At 49.3% G+C, this 14,997-nt stretch overlaps 1 protein-coding gene across 1 annotated transcript in view; it reads right to left on the reverse strand.

Moving 5' to 3' along the window:
- The window catches only part of NCOR2 (nuclear receptor corepressor 2), a 443,860-nt gene that overhangs the window by 143,574 nt on the left and 285,289 nt on the right, over nucleotides 1-14,997 (reverse strand). Inside the window, exon 9 of the mRNA XM_038762437.1 lies at nucleotides 7,002-7,068. Coding sequence (XP_038618365.1) covers nucleotides 7,002-7,068 — 67 coding nt within the window. The remainder of the gene's footprint in view (nucleotides 1-7,001; nucleotides 7,069-14,997) is intronic.

Genomic DNA, 14,997 nt, shown 5'->3' on the forward strand with positions numbered 1-14,997 from the left:
AGCACTGTACTAAGCGCTTGGGAAGTACAAGTTGGCAACATATAGAGACGGTCCCTATCCAACAGTGGGCTCACAGTCAGCTCTTCAAGAAACCTGGTCTGTCACCCACTTCTCCACCACCCAACCTTCCCCTCTCCTCTCCTCTCCCCTCCGTCTTGTAACGCCAATCCTTCGTGCAGAGGGCAGTGAGGGCAGCAAGGCTGAGCGGGGCTTTCTTGGGGAATTAGTTTTGGACCTCTGGTATCATATGTGGCAGCTAAGGCAGAAGCGTGGAACTGCAATTTCTGGATAAACTCACGATTTTGAATAGCTTTTGGGAGGGTACCGGCCAAGAGAACATTAGGTCAAAGGAGGAATGGGGGAGGGCTGGGAATAGGGGTGTGGGCTGCCTATTGTAATTGGGGAATTAAAAGGTTCAGACTTGTGCTCTCTTTTTAGACCTCTCCTCCACCAGAACACAAGAGCCAACTCTCATTACTAAGGTCCAGCAGTTTGGGAAGCATTAGCCGGATGACTTTGGCTAAGGCCACCTGCACTGTTTATGCCACAATATTCCTTTATACTTGAGCACACAATACACCCCTCCTACTCTTTTATGTCTGTCTCCACTTACTTTTTTTATGGTATTTAAGCACTTATTATGTGCCAGCCATTGTGCTAAGCACAGGGGTAGATACAAACAAATCAGGTTGGACACAGTCCATGTCCCACACGAGGTTCACTGTCTTAATCTCCTACTTATGGGCAGGGATCGTGTCTGCCAATTCTGTTGCATTGTACTTTCCCAAGTGCTTAGTACAGTTCTCGGCACACAGTAAGCCCTCAATAAATTGCACTGATTGATTCTGTTTCCCCGCACTGCAAGGAATGAAAATTGGGGAAGGCAGCAGTAGTTCCCAGGTTTTTCTCTGGGGAGTGCTCTCACAGAATAAGAGCCCGGAGGGCTGAGGAGGGTAGGGTTAGACACAACTGGGGTTTAGAGGCAACTGGATTAGACCCAGGCGAAGGCAGATTTGCTGGTGGCAGTTTAGTGACCAGAGGACTTTGGTCTGGACAGGGAGGCTTTTATAATGAATGTCGGGTGGGCAGGGGGGTGAGGTGGGTGAGGGGAGAGGGAGAGAAAGACTCAAAGGGGTCCCACTCCCCAGGGGAGGGTAGGTTTGGGGCCTGAGGTCGCCACGGAAATCCTTCTCCTTTTGTGGTGATGGTGAGGAGAAGCCAGAGGGCAGAGGCAGCTAGGGAGATGAACAGCCCATTTGCTCCTTTTACACTGCAGCTGGAAAAGAAAGGCCAGAATTGTGCCAATCAGTAGCATCTACCTCTTCATTGCTTCCTGACATCCAACTTCTCTTTGGCCACTTTGGCTCATCTTCCGGCTGTCTGCACTTCTCGCGAGGGCTCTCCCACTCTGCCACTTTCAAGGCCTATCTGAGGGGATCTGCTGAAGCAGCTGGCTAGGGTGGAATGGATCCAGGCACACCAAAAGCCTGTTTGGTTTGTAATCTGGCCGTGCTGGTTTTCTAAGACAAAATTTGGCTCACTCGAGAAGGAAGCCTACTGGCACCGAGACAAAGCTGAGGTCAGTCTCAGAGGTCCTACCGGAGGGAGCGGAAATCGGGCCCTGTTGTCCTCCAGGTGAGTGTCAGTGAATAATAATGATAATGAGTTCTGGGGTAGAGACAAAATAATCAGGTCAGACACAGCCCCTGCTCCACAAGGGGTGCCTGGTCTCAAGGTGACTGAAGGTCCCTGGATAGGCCGACAGAGTTATTAGGACACTTCCTGTGTAATCTGGAGAGTTGAGATGGTGGGGAGACCCCTGAGCTCTGCTCCCCAAACCCCTGAGACTTCTAACTTCGGCCCCCATGGTTCTTGATGACATTGGTAAACAAGCCCAAAACCACGACTGAGGCAACCTATGCAAGAGGCCTCGAAATGATCACGTGGCTTTGGAGGAGGGGGACGGGTCGGGGGAAGAATTAAATCAGAACTTGGAGGTGGAGCTCAGTGACAAGAAAAGCAACATGAAATCCCTAGGCCCCGCCTCCAGGATGAGGCCGAAAACCTCAGCCCCAACCACATGTGGTCCAGAAAGGGCTCACGGCGCCTATTCCTTTCAACATCAAAAGGCTGGGAAGGCCGGCCGCCTGGCTGGGTGCCAGCTTCCTTCCCCTCATTCCCCTGGCCTGAAAGTCCCTGGCCGGTTTGGGCGGAGAAATGACTCGCGTCCCTCCTCACTTCCCCTCTGGGAGAAAGCCCCAGGTGACGCAGGGGGTTCCTAGCCCTGGGCAGCAGTGGCAGCGGTCGGGGTTAGGGATGGGACGCCCGCCCAGGCCAGGATCCTGGAGCCAGGTACAGTGGGGCCCTGAGGGCAGCTTGGCCTAGTAGGAAGGACATGGAACTGGTAGTTAGGAGACCCGGGTTTTAATCCCAGGTCACACAGCAGGCAAGTCGCTTAACCACTCTACGCCTCAGTTTCCTCACCTATAAAATGGAGATTCAATATCTGTTCTGCCTCCCTCTTAGCCTGGGAGCCCCTGTGGGACAGGGACTCTGCCTGGCCTGACTGTAACTTGTGTGGTGTCCAGAGAGCTGGAAAAGGGTTTTCTGGACCAAGACTGCCAAGCAAAGTTCCCGTGGGAAGGACAGGCTTGGGGTCAGAGCCCAGGGGGTTGCTCAGGACACCTGTGTTCCTGGAACCCTGGTACATAAGGTAAAGTCCGTCTGGCCTCTGTGCGACTATTTTCCCCCCTAAACAACACTGAGGCTTCTAGGGCAACTGAAGACAGAGCACTATGTCAACAAAGTCAATAAGAAGTTCCAAGAAGGCAGGCATTTTGATGATGATGATGGCATTTATTAAGCGCTTACTGTGTGCAAAGCACTGTTCTAAGCGCTGGGGAGGTTACAAGGTGATCAGGTTGTCCCACGGGGGCTCACAGTCTTAATCCCCATTTCACAGATGAGGGAACTGAGGCCCAGAGAAGTGAAGTGACTTGCCCAAAGTCACACAACTGACAACTGGCAGAGCCAGCATTTGAACCCATGACCTCTGACTTTTTTGCCTGTTTCAGTCACCTTTTTCAGTCACAATTTTGCCTTGTGACTGTGCCGAGCCACTGTGAGCTGTCAATAAATATTCCTGGCGCTGTGACTGCTGCTGCTGCTATTGCCCGTGCAGGATTCTGAATGTATTGCTGCCTGCTCCCTGCTCTTCTGCCCCCAATCTAATCCTGCAGATTGCCCACCTGGGAGGGCAAGCACCTTGGCTAGCGGCCTCCACTCTGGGCCCTTGGTGTGGCTCTGGGCATCGCCCGGAGTCTCCCGCCCACCTGACCACCCCCCACCCCCTTCCAGAGACTTTCTGAGCATTGATCTGCAAGCCCTCCCTGGGGCAGACCCCACCGTGAGTTCTGCTCCCATCTGCTTTGGGGACGGAACACTCCCGGTGTGAGAGAAAAGAAAGCAGTAGGGCCTAGTGGATAGAGCACAGGCCTGAGAGTACAAAAGGACCTAAATTTTAATCCCAACTCTGCCACTTGTCTACTGTGTGACCTTGGGCCAGTCTCTTCGCTTCTCTGTGCCTCAGTTCCTTCACCTGTACCATGGGGATTAAGATTGTGAGCCCCATGTGGGACAGGGACTGTGCCCAACCCGATTAGCTTGTATCTACCCCAGCACTAAGTACAATGCCTGGCACACAGTAAGCGCTTAACAAATACCAGTAAGAAAAAAAAAAAAAGGACCAACAGCCTGGACAGTTTTACTTAACCCTGCCTCCATCTCCTATTCAATCGGCTCTTCTTTCCTCATGCAAGCTGGCAAGCAAAGAGAAGCGAGGGTGCCAAGAGGCTGGGGCTCTTGAAGGGTCCCTTGGCAATGGGGTGTGAGAAGAGCTTCCCCAGGAATGTCTGGGGCCACTGCAGAAACAGGCAGAGGACACCCAGAGTGGCTTTCGAGGCTCTCCCCTGCCATTCCCTCTGGTGTCCTTTCTAGGCAAATCGGAGCCTCCAATTACTTCTCAAAATCCACAGGTCTCCCCAGATTGCTCCTGGGTCGTCCCAGCTCTCCCGAAACCCTCCTGCCTGCTCTCCGGGGTCCAACTGGCTCAGCAGTCAGCTGTCCGTCCCCTCTTCTACTTCCGGAGCTTCCCCAGCCTCCGGGAAGCCACTCCATAGACCATTCAAACCAGCTCTAGAAACCAAGTTCAAGTCCCCCTCCACGCCCCAGATCTCCAGCCCTGCCTTTGTCGAAGGCCAGATTAATAACGCTGGTTCATAACGGAGGCAGCTTAAATGCTGCAAACATTCAGAGGCTTTTTGCAGCCTGTGATTTACTCAACCGTAAATTCAGGGCTCCCTGAATTGTGCGCTGCAGGCTTGGAGACCTGTTTGAGAAGAATGGGGGAAAGAGAAAAGACGGAGCCTCACGTCTGGAAGCCTCAGTTGCGGAAGAAGACCCAAAGCCTAAAGCGATCTCATCTGTGTGATTCATATAGCAAAGGTCTGGAGCTTTTTAATTAGTTAAACAGCTACCTCCTTCCTGATGGCTGCTAGCCATTCTCGTTTCACACCTCTGAGTGCAATTAAACCTACTCAATTGTGCTAAATGTGACATTTATTGAAAAGAGTGGCTGCATAAAGAAACGCAAACCAACCAATTTCCCAAAAGCTCACCAGTTTCTGTTCTTATCCCCAGCCAATCAGGGTGGGCAGTGTTACCATACCATTCAACATCTAATCCTCATCAATTAGTATTTATTAAGCACAGACAGGATTTCAGGGCCTATCTCCCCAGCTAGACTGTAACCTCGAAGGGCAGGAGTCATGTCTACTGATTAAGCGGAACTCTCCTAAATGCTTTGTATAGTGGTCTGCACACAATACGAGCTCAAGAAGCAACGTGGCCTAGAGAGTAGAGCAGAGGCCTGTATGTCAGAAGGACCTGGGTTCTAATCGCAGCTCCACCCCTTGTCTACTGTGCAACCTTGGGAAACTCACGTCACTTCTCTGGGCCTCAGTTACCTCAACCGTGTAATGGGGATTGAGATTGTGAGTCTCAAATGGGACCTGGACTGTGTCCAAGCTAACTTGTATCTACCCCAGCACTTAGTACAGTGCCTGGTACATAGTAAGCACTTAACAAACACCATAAAAAAAAGTAAGATGGGCATTTATTGGGAAATCATGTTGGCTTAGGAGAAAGACAGAAAGGGAGTAGGGGGCAAGAGATGAAGCCCAGACCTGAGGGAAAATCATTCTCAAGTCCAATCTTCCCTGCCCCTGTGGGATCTCAAGCAGGAACCCAGTGCCTTTAAGGGGTATCTAAGGAAGAGACCCAGTTTCCCTGGCATTGCTGCCTATGGGCTTCTGGCTGGTAGGCCGAACCTCACCAATGAATGTTACTGCAGTCCAGACATCCTGATCTGAGCCCTCCAGGAGTCTACATCCTTTGCAACTTTAGTCTCTGTTTAGGCCATCCACCCCTAATATGGGAAATCACAAACTTGTGGCAAAAGTGGCAGCAGTGTTTCTTTTCCTGGAGAAGGTTTTAGGGCAGTGGAAAGAAAGTTAGCTTTCAGCTGCTTCCCTGGGACAGCTCAGGGCCAAATCATTACCTAGAGTTCCTCATTTCCAGGTAGGTTCCACCTCACCAGCTCCTCATCCCGACTGTAGGCCACCTGCCCCTCCACCTCCAGAGTTGGGAGAGCAGAATGAATTATCAGCTTGCTGCATCTGCAGCTGTCCAACATGGTTGCTTCTTACGCCAATCATTGAAATTCAGGCTGGAGCTGTGTGTCTCAATTTTGAGGAAGGTGGTCTCCTGACCCCCAGACCCCAGAACCAGCTTCTGGCTAACGACAGCCCCCGGGCAGATGTATGAAAAGTCAAGTGAGTCAAACTGGCCAAGAACCAGATTTTCTGAAGAATCCCCGTTTCCAGCACTTGCTACGTCTGGTCTAAAGTGGCCACACATCAGCGTGAGAGCTCATTCCTTAAGGGGTAGCCTTATTCTTTGTGGGGGAGAGGTGATGAAGCTGACTGAGCCCTTGACAGATGCCCTCCAAACCTCAAAATCCCAAGGACTGACCCAAAGTGGGCCTGGAGATTTTCCCGATTGTTGTTCTTCATAGGTTTCCAGGCCAGTCCTGTGACTGCTGATGTCCCCAACCTGCAGCTCCAAAATAAGGTTAAGCTGGTTTTCGGCATCTCCAGATTGTGAGTTTTATTCCAAAAAGATTTAGGACCATAATTCCTTGCGGCAGACCTGGATTGTTAATTTCTTGCTTTTCCACTGCGTGTGGACGATGAAATGCAATTAACAGGTTCCACTTTCTGTTTTTCTTCTGTTCTCGCCCACTTGCTCTGCGCTCCCTGTAAAACCTGATTTTCCTTGCTACTCTCCTAAGCCCTTATACAATTCAAAGGTAGAAAGAAGTCTTCCCATTTGCAGGGGGCAGAGAACCTCACAGAGGTCATGCTCCCCTGCCCCTCCCTGTGAACAAGATGACCTATGGCCAAGGTCTAGCTGACCACATCTCCTCAGATTCGCCAAAGAATCCTACATTTTCCCCCAAAGACAACCCACAATGGATTCTCTGATGAATATTTAATACCCGATTTTCCAGGTTTTCAAACAGGGTTTGGTCCAGTCCCATCCCCATCATCTGCCATGGGCTGAGAAGGCTTTTTTTTTTGGACGCATAAGACACAGCATTCTAAGTCTCCCTAGGACAACAGTCCCGCGTCAACAGTGCCATTCAGTTTGAGTTTCCCTCCCCTCTTGGTATGTACTGATACAGTACTTGCTTTTTCTTCTTTTCTGTCGCGTTCTTTTAATTCACAAGACTGGAGGCTTTCAGGTCACTGAACAGCTGCGGCAAGCAGCTATCAAGTGTGCAGATCCATTTTCCGCCCCACGCAGATAAATCCTGATTTTGGGAGGAAGGGAGAGCAGAAGTCACCCTGGCATGACCGGGGATGACTTGGGGCTTTACTTACCCACTGTTTCCGAGCATGGTTTCTCCTCTTAAAGTATAAAATTAACTTCTTCCGCATTGCCTGGTTTCTGCAAAGAGAGGGGAAAGATCAGAGCAAGAACAGTAACACCTCGACTTTACCCTTCCATCCATCTCCATCTCCCTTCATTCCTCTCCCCTCCATGGTCAAATGTCTCAGGTAAATTCACAACTGCTAGAACTCTCGCATTTCCTGCACTGATTATTCTGGCCTCCCACTAGGGGAAATTCATTTGGATGGATCTTGGGTCCTGGGTCTTCTCCCTACCTGCTAGGAGGCCCCATGACCTCGGGCTGTGGAAGCAGCAGCTCCCACCTTGGAGCTGGCGGGAAGCCTGCCTCGCAAGGGAAGTGGCTTTTGTGTGGCATGTGAGGTCCCGTGAGTGCCCACCGTGGCTTCCTTCCCCTCTTTGGGCAACCGCTGTTTCCCACCTTCCTCCCCCCTCCACCCCGACTGTACCCATCTTTTCTCCTCCATCCACCTTCCCCAACCCCCAGACCAGTCAGGCGGTGCCGTCTCCGGTTGAAATGTTCTGGGGTGGCTGCCCACAACCTCCAAACTCCAAGCTCCTAGGACCACAATCCCAGCCCTGGGGAAAACAGGCTTCCTGTGCACTGCTTCTGCAGGCCTGGGTCGACTGCACCCTGTGCTCCGTCTCAGCAAAGTGTCCGCCAACTACCCATTTCAGACAAAGGGTCAACCCATTCGCTCTCTATTTTCCACTCCAAACAAAACTCCTAATGCCCAAGTATGACAGAGACAGAGTTAGGTCTGATTTTTTTTGTATTGACCCCAGCACTCAGAGCAGAGCTTGGCATCCACATAACAAATTTGGTTATTATTATTATTAGCATTGTCTATCATTATAATTATTTCTCCCCAATCCTTCAATCCCACCAACCCCTGGAAGGCAAGCAGCTAGAAAAGCCTGCCCAACGGTGTTCTTGTCTCAGTGGGTTTGTCGACGCCATATGTAGTCATTTCCTCATTCTGGCCACTGATTGAGCGCTGGCAACCATCTCAAATAAGGCCTCCAATTAGCCTAGGGCTCAGACTTCCTGGAACTTTCTTCCTGAACTTTTCCCCAGTGACTCTTTCCTTGCTTTCTCTCTCCCTGGAGGGTGAAGTTTTCTCATTCCTCACTGAGACCTCTGGGGGCCTTAGGGAGGAAAGGCAGTGTATGATTTCAGCTTCATCCTCAAGGTAGAGTCCAGCATGTAGCGTGGGGGTAAAGGCGAGACTGAAATTTGGATCCTAGCTGAGGACCCAGCACTGTTCCCTGTTCTGAGGCTGCTGGAGACCCGTCCCCCAATCCAGACAGTTGAAAAAGTGTTAGTCCAGAGAGGCCTGCTGTAATACTACTAGTACTAATAATGGCATTTATTAAGCGCTTACTATGTGCAAAGCACTGTTCTAAGTGCTGGATGGCCTCTGTCCTATTTCTTGGTGATCAAGACATTCCCCACCAGGCACACTGACTCCTAACTGTGAGTCTATCTGTGGGTGCTGCAATATCCCTGTAGTCCTTGAGTGATGCTCACTTGAGGGGAGAGATCATGTCTAGTAATCAATCGTATTTATTGAGCACTGTGTGCAGAGCACTGTACTAAATACTTGGGAGACCCTCCCAGGTACTCAGTAAAGTGTGCTACATGCAATCTTCTAGACTGTGAGCCCATTGCTGGGTAGGGACCATCTCTATACGTTGCCGACTAGTACTTCCCAAGTGCTTAGTACAGTGTTCTGCACACAGTAAGTGCTCAATAAATATGATTGAATGAATGAATAAGCATCCAATCAATATCTATGATGGATGGATTGATGCCTCAAATTACACTTTGTCTACCTGAAGGGACAGGACGATCCTCAAACCTTTATTGCAGGAGATGCTTCCCTACTAAAATCAGCCTATGGCTCTAGGGTCCAGGAGGCAGGAGCAGGAGGCACAGCTAGCTGCAGCTAAGAGCCAAACTAGTCACCCTCAAAGAGTGACCAGCAGCTCAATAATTGACCATGGCCATCCTTGTTGTATGCATGGCATATTAATTTGTTCTGGGCAGAGAATGTGTTTTCTAATTCTGCTGTACTGTACTCTCCCCAGGGCTCAGTACAGTGTGTTATACACAGAAAGCGCTCAATAAATACCACTAACGGATATAACTGAAAGAACAGAAAGGAATTCAATTGTAATCAATCAACTGTTCAATGACTAATTTAATCTGGCCTACTTGGGCAAGGAAACATACCAGCCCAGGCTTTCCAAAAAAGGACAGGAAAATAAATACAATCAACGTTGTTCTCTGTGCCCAAAGCTAAGTGTGATTCTCACAGGTCTTAGAGTCTATTGGCTCCTTGCAATATCCGGAAGGAATCAAGAAATGACCATGCCCATACATTAAATGTGCACGAACATTCCTCCAGACAGCTTTTATGGAGACCAGCAGTCACAATGTACTGGGTCAGATGGTCACGTCCAGTCCAGCCCAACCTCCTGGCTCTCACAGTGGCAGCTAAGGGCCCCTGGAGGATCAGCGTGATGGCCACCCTCCTTCTGGCACAGGTGGCAACATGCCCTTGGGAGTGCAGGGGGAAGACATGGGCAGGGATGTGAGAGGAAGTGGAGGATGGGAAGGGCCAGACTTCACTGTGGTCCTTGGCCAGAAAGACCCCATTTTTGAGGTCTTAGGAAAGTTGCGGGTCTGACCCCAGCCCTGGGATGTCCCAGCTGAGAGTCTGGCTCATGATGCGAGTGGGGGTATGCTGTCCTGAGGTCTTGGCCCCCAAGAGCCTCACAGATAGGGAAGGATTGCCTACCCGTATGTGACTTTACCCTCCAATTTCTCTAAAAAAACACTTCTTGAGCCTTCAAAGTTGGGACTTTTCTCCCAAAGGTTCCCTCAGCCATGAATTTATCCAAACCCTTCTTGGGCTGATGAATGCCTCCCTTGCTTCCTTTGGTAATGCATCGTGGCAACCAACTTTGCATCTCTGCAACTTCAAGGATGCATCTCTTGTATCAACCAACTTGGCTTGGGGTTCTGTGAGTCAATACAGGAGCTCAGTTTTCAGGCAAGCTTAGGTAAGCCAGTCCCCTCCTGGCCATCCCAGCTTGTAGGCACCTGATTTCTCTCCTTAGGACAGGGCCCTTCAGATGCCTTCCCTGATGTATCTCACATCTCCCACCCTGTTTCTCCTTCCACTGCCACTTCAGCATTTCTGCATCACCTTAGCAGTTGGGTGCTCACTTCCCCTTCTTCCCAGCAGCACGTGTCCACATTTTTTAAACTCTGTTCCTTCCTCTTACTTTTAATTTATTTTAGTATTTATATCCTTCCTACATAGAATGGGAGCCCTGTGTGGGACAGGAACTGTGACTCATCTGATTAACTAGTATCTACCCAACTGCTTAGCACAGTCTTTGGCCCAGAGTAAGCGTTTAACAAATACCACGATTATCACGATTACTATTGTTCTCCCTCAAACACTTAATACAGGGCTCTGCACACAGTAAGTCCTCAATAAACGTCACTGATTGATTGATACACTGTAAGTGATTTGAGGGCAGGGATCATGTCTACCAAGTCTATTGTTTTCTCCCAAGCACTTAGTAGAATGCTTTGCCCAGAGAAAAACTCAATACTTTTGATTGAGCATTTCCTGATGTTGCTCCATTCTCCAAAAGAAAGGTGGGGAATGAAGGAGAGAGTAAGAGGGCAGAAAGGAGAAGAGATGGTAGATATCACCCTAATGAGTTGTCTCTAGGGCCTCTAGACTGTAAACTCACTGTGGCCAGGGAACAGTTCTACCAACTCTGCTATACTGTACTCTCCCAAGTGCTTAGTACAGTGCTCTACCCACAGTAAGCACTCAATAAATACCACTGACTGATTGATTGCTGATGTACTGTCCTGGTTCAGTTTTCCCAATTCCCCTTGAGCAGTCCTTTTACTGTAAGAAGAGAGGGGAAATGGTCTCAGGGAAAACCACCAAGGCTGGCAGAAGTGACCTCTGGGAGCAGGCAGCAATCATTCACTAGTTGGAGAAGAACGGCATAACTTCCAAGAAGAAGACAAGGGCTCTCTTTTCCCTCTCTACACACCATCTCATTAGACTCCCATGTGCTCCCTGTCACCCCACACTCATCTCCTGGGACCCCGACAGGATTATCCAGCGGAAAACAAGAGGCCGTGACTTGGAGGTTCAGGCCCCAGGAACACCCTAATGAACTGATAACCTCTCCGTCCTTAATGAGGACCCTGCACCAGTCCTGGGCTGAGACTTCTCCCCACCATTCCTCCCCTGCCAAAAGCACCCTCCCCCTCCACCCCCCACCCCTGTAAGAATTTTTCTCTGGGACAACCTCAAATGCTTGGTGGTAAAGACAGAACTGGCTTCCCTCAGCAACGCTCACAACTTTGATGAAGCCACAGGAACACCATAGCTCCAGGCCCACCCTGACCCCTGAAATCTCTGGCTCGAATCAATCAATCAATGGTATTTTTTGAGCACTTACTGGATGTAGAGCAATAACAACTGTGGTATTAGTTAAGTGCTTACTATATTCCAAACACTGTACTAAGTACTGGGATAGGTACAAGATAATCAGGTTCTACATGGGACTCACATTCTATGTAGGAGGGAGAACACGTATTGAATCTCCATTCTGTAGGTGAGAGAACTGCAGCACAGAGAAGTTAAGTGACTTGCTCAAGGTCACACAACAGGTAAATGGCAGAGCAGGGATTAGAACCCAGCTTCGATGATTTCCAGGCCTGCACTCTTTCCACTAGGCCACACTGCTCTAGACCATAAGCTCCTTGGGGGCAGGGATCATATATACTTACTCTATTGTACTGTACTCTCCAAAGCACTCAGTACAGTGATCAGCATAATAATTATAATAATGATGGTATTGGTTAAGCGCATGCTATGTGCGAAGCACTGTTCTACAGTAAGGGCTTGATAAATACCACTGATGGACTGATTAATTAGTAATAATACAGTAGGCTTGGCGGGCTTGAGGCTTACCCACAAGGAGCTTACAGACCTGAAACAACGGAATGCAAAAAAACAAAACCCAAAGCAGGCAACCCCCAGTCCACTCCCAGGGAAACTCAAGCTTCCTTCACTCTTCTGCTGCTCTCACCAGACCCCGAGGTGCCCACAGGGCAGCAGTTGGGCCAAATCTTACAAGGCTTCTGGTTTTACCAGCTCCCAATCTGCGGGATCTGCCAAGGTGTTTGTTTGGGAAGTTTTTATAGGGGGAAAAGAAAAAAAAGCGTCACAGAGACGCAAACAGCGGCACTGGCTTCCTGTCAGGAAATGTGACCAAACAGAACAGTCCCACACAAAAAATCTCTCCCACTTGAATGGGGTCAATCCAGAAAATTGCTTGGGAGGGGAAGGCTTTCAGAAGTTAAAGAAAGATGGCTGCATCGGTGCCCTTCCTGGCTGCACTTAGGAAGGAAAGAGGTTTCCACAGGCCTGCTGCAGGCACCTCTGGACGAATGATGAATGGGTCCACTCCTGGACCCTCTTTAATTTTTTTTTATGGCATTTGTTAAGTGCTTACTATGAGCCAGGCACTGTACTAAGAACTGGTGTAGATACAAGCTAATCAGGTTGGACACAGTCCCTGTCCCACATAGGGCTCACAGTCTTAATCCCCATTTTAAAAATGAGGTAACAGGCACAGAGAAACTAAATGACTTGCCCAAGGTCACACAGCAGATAAGAGGTGGGGCCTGGATTAGAACCAGTTCCTTCTGACTCCAAGGCCCACGCTCTAGCCACTAGAGAAGCTGCATGGCTCAGTGGAAAGAGCCCCAGGCTTTGGAGTCAGAGGTCATGGGTTCAAATCCTGGCTCTGCCAATTGTCAGCTATGTGACTCTGGGCAAGTCACTTCACTTCTCTGTGCCTCAGTTACCTCATCTGTAAAATGGGGATTAAAACTGTGAGGCCCCCCGTGGGACAACCTGATCACCTTGTAACCTCCCCAGTGCTTAGAACAGTAAGCACTTAATCAATGCCATCATTATTATTATTATTAATAACAATAATAATAACAATAATAGTGATAATGAAATAAGTAGCTTTGTTCAGCACTTATTATGGTCAAGCACTGAAGTAACAAAGGGGATAGGTACAAGATAATCAGATCAGTTACAATCTCTGTTCCACTTGGGGCTCACAGTGGTGTGGAGAAGGGGAAGAGCACTGTTTTAGAATCTGGAAGACCCAGGTTCAACTCTGCACTGTCATGGAGCGAGTTAACTTCTCTGCACCTCAGTTTCCCCATCTGTAAAATGGGTTGTCATGAGGGCCGAAATGAACTAATTAGAGTTAGAACACTTTGGCAATAACAGTGCTATTGAAAATTAGGGAAGCGGACTGGTCTAGTGGATAAGAGCAGGGGCCTGGGAGTTAGAAGGACCTGGGTTGTAATCCCAGCTCTGCCATTTGTCTGCTGTGTGACCTCAGGCAAGTCACTTCACTTCACTGTGCCTCAGTTACCTCATCTGCAAAATGGGAATTAAGGCTGTGAGCTCTATAAGGGACATGGACAGTGTCCAATCTGATTACCTTGAGTCTGCCCCAGTGCTTAGAACACTGAATGCCTGGCACTCAGTAAATGCTTAATAAATACCATTAAAAAAACTGAATCCTCATTTTATAGATGAGGAAACTGAGGCACAGAGAAGCAAAGTGACTTGCCCGAGGTCAAACAGCAGACGAGTGCTGGAGCTGGGATTAGATCCAGGTCTTCTGGCTCCCAAAGGCTCTGTGCTCTTTCCACAGGCTACCCTGCACTGCTGGTGGATGGCGGGCTTTGAGTAAGTACTCTGGAGGCTGCACACCCAGAACTGGGAAGGGTGCATCAGAGGCAGGGGATGTGGCTACTTTAACTCTGTCTCCGGCCTGCTTCTTCAGGAAAACAAACTTGTAGCCAAGGCTCTCCTGTCCTGTCCCGGCCAAGCAGGAAGCATTCCAGTGACAGGTTTGGCATATACTTACCCCTTAACAAATGCCACGATCAGAATGATTATTAGTACTAACATCTTAGCAGCATGGCACCTTCTGCTAACTCTCTTCTGGTTTCAAGGATGGGGAAACTGAGGCCTGGTTCATGGTCACTGTAAACTCACGGGCAGGGATCATATATCTACCAACTCTGTTGAACTGTACTTTTCCAAGAGCTTAGAACACTGCTCGGCCTACAGTAAGCGCTCAACGAATGCCACTGGTTGGTCGACGGGCTGAAATGGTAGAACTCAAGCCTGGGATCTTAGCACAGTGCTTGGCTCATAGACAGCACTTAATAAATACCACAATGATCATTCTTAGAAGGGAATTAGAGGGGATAAGGATCGGGGATCCAACTTGGAGGAGCAGCGTGGCCTAGTGGAAGGAACCTGGGCCTGGGACCTGGGTTCTAATCCCAGCTCTGCCACTTAATTTATTTGTTCCTCAGTTACCTCAACTGGGAAACAGAGATTAAAAACCTGTTCTCCCTCCTACTTAGAATGTGAGCCTTGTGTGGGACACAGACTGTAACTGACCTATCTAGATCTTTCACCAGCACTCAGAACAATGTTTCACGTATCATAAACATTTAACAAATAGCACAGTTATTATTATGGCTATTACTCTTCCAGGCACAAGGCAGATGCCTGGTTTCCTTAAACAACTGCCCAAATCCCCTCCACAATCCATCCCCTTGCCTTCTGCCTCTCCTTCAAGGCCAACCTAAAGAGACCCAATGACCCCAATCTATTCCACAACAGGGGAGGAGAAGGTGACCACCGGCAGTTCTGAGTTCCCTGGACACATGGCAGTCGGCCACCCAATTTAAGCAGGCAGTTCCACCAAGCCACCTTCACCACATCAGACAGGGTGGAAGGATCAGAAGTCCCTGGGCCATGGCTAGGAAGCCCTGACCTTGATCATTATCAGCCAACGTTCTGCAGCTGGAGAGCC

Source organism: Tachyglossus aculeatus, chromosome 21, assembly GCF_015852505.1.
Source record: "Tachyglossus aculeatus isolate mTacAcu1 chromosome 21, mTacAcu1.pri, whole genome shotgun sequence".
In the NCBI taxonomy this organism is placed as follows: Eukaryota; Metazoa; Chordata; class Mammalia; order Monotremata; family Tachyglossidae; genus Tachyglossus; species Tachyglossus aculeatus.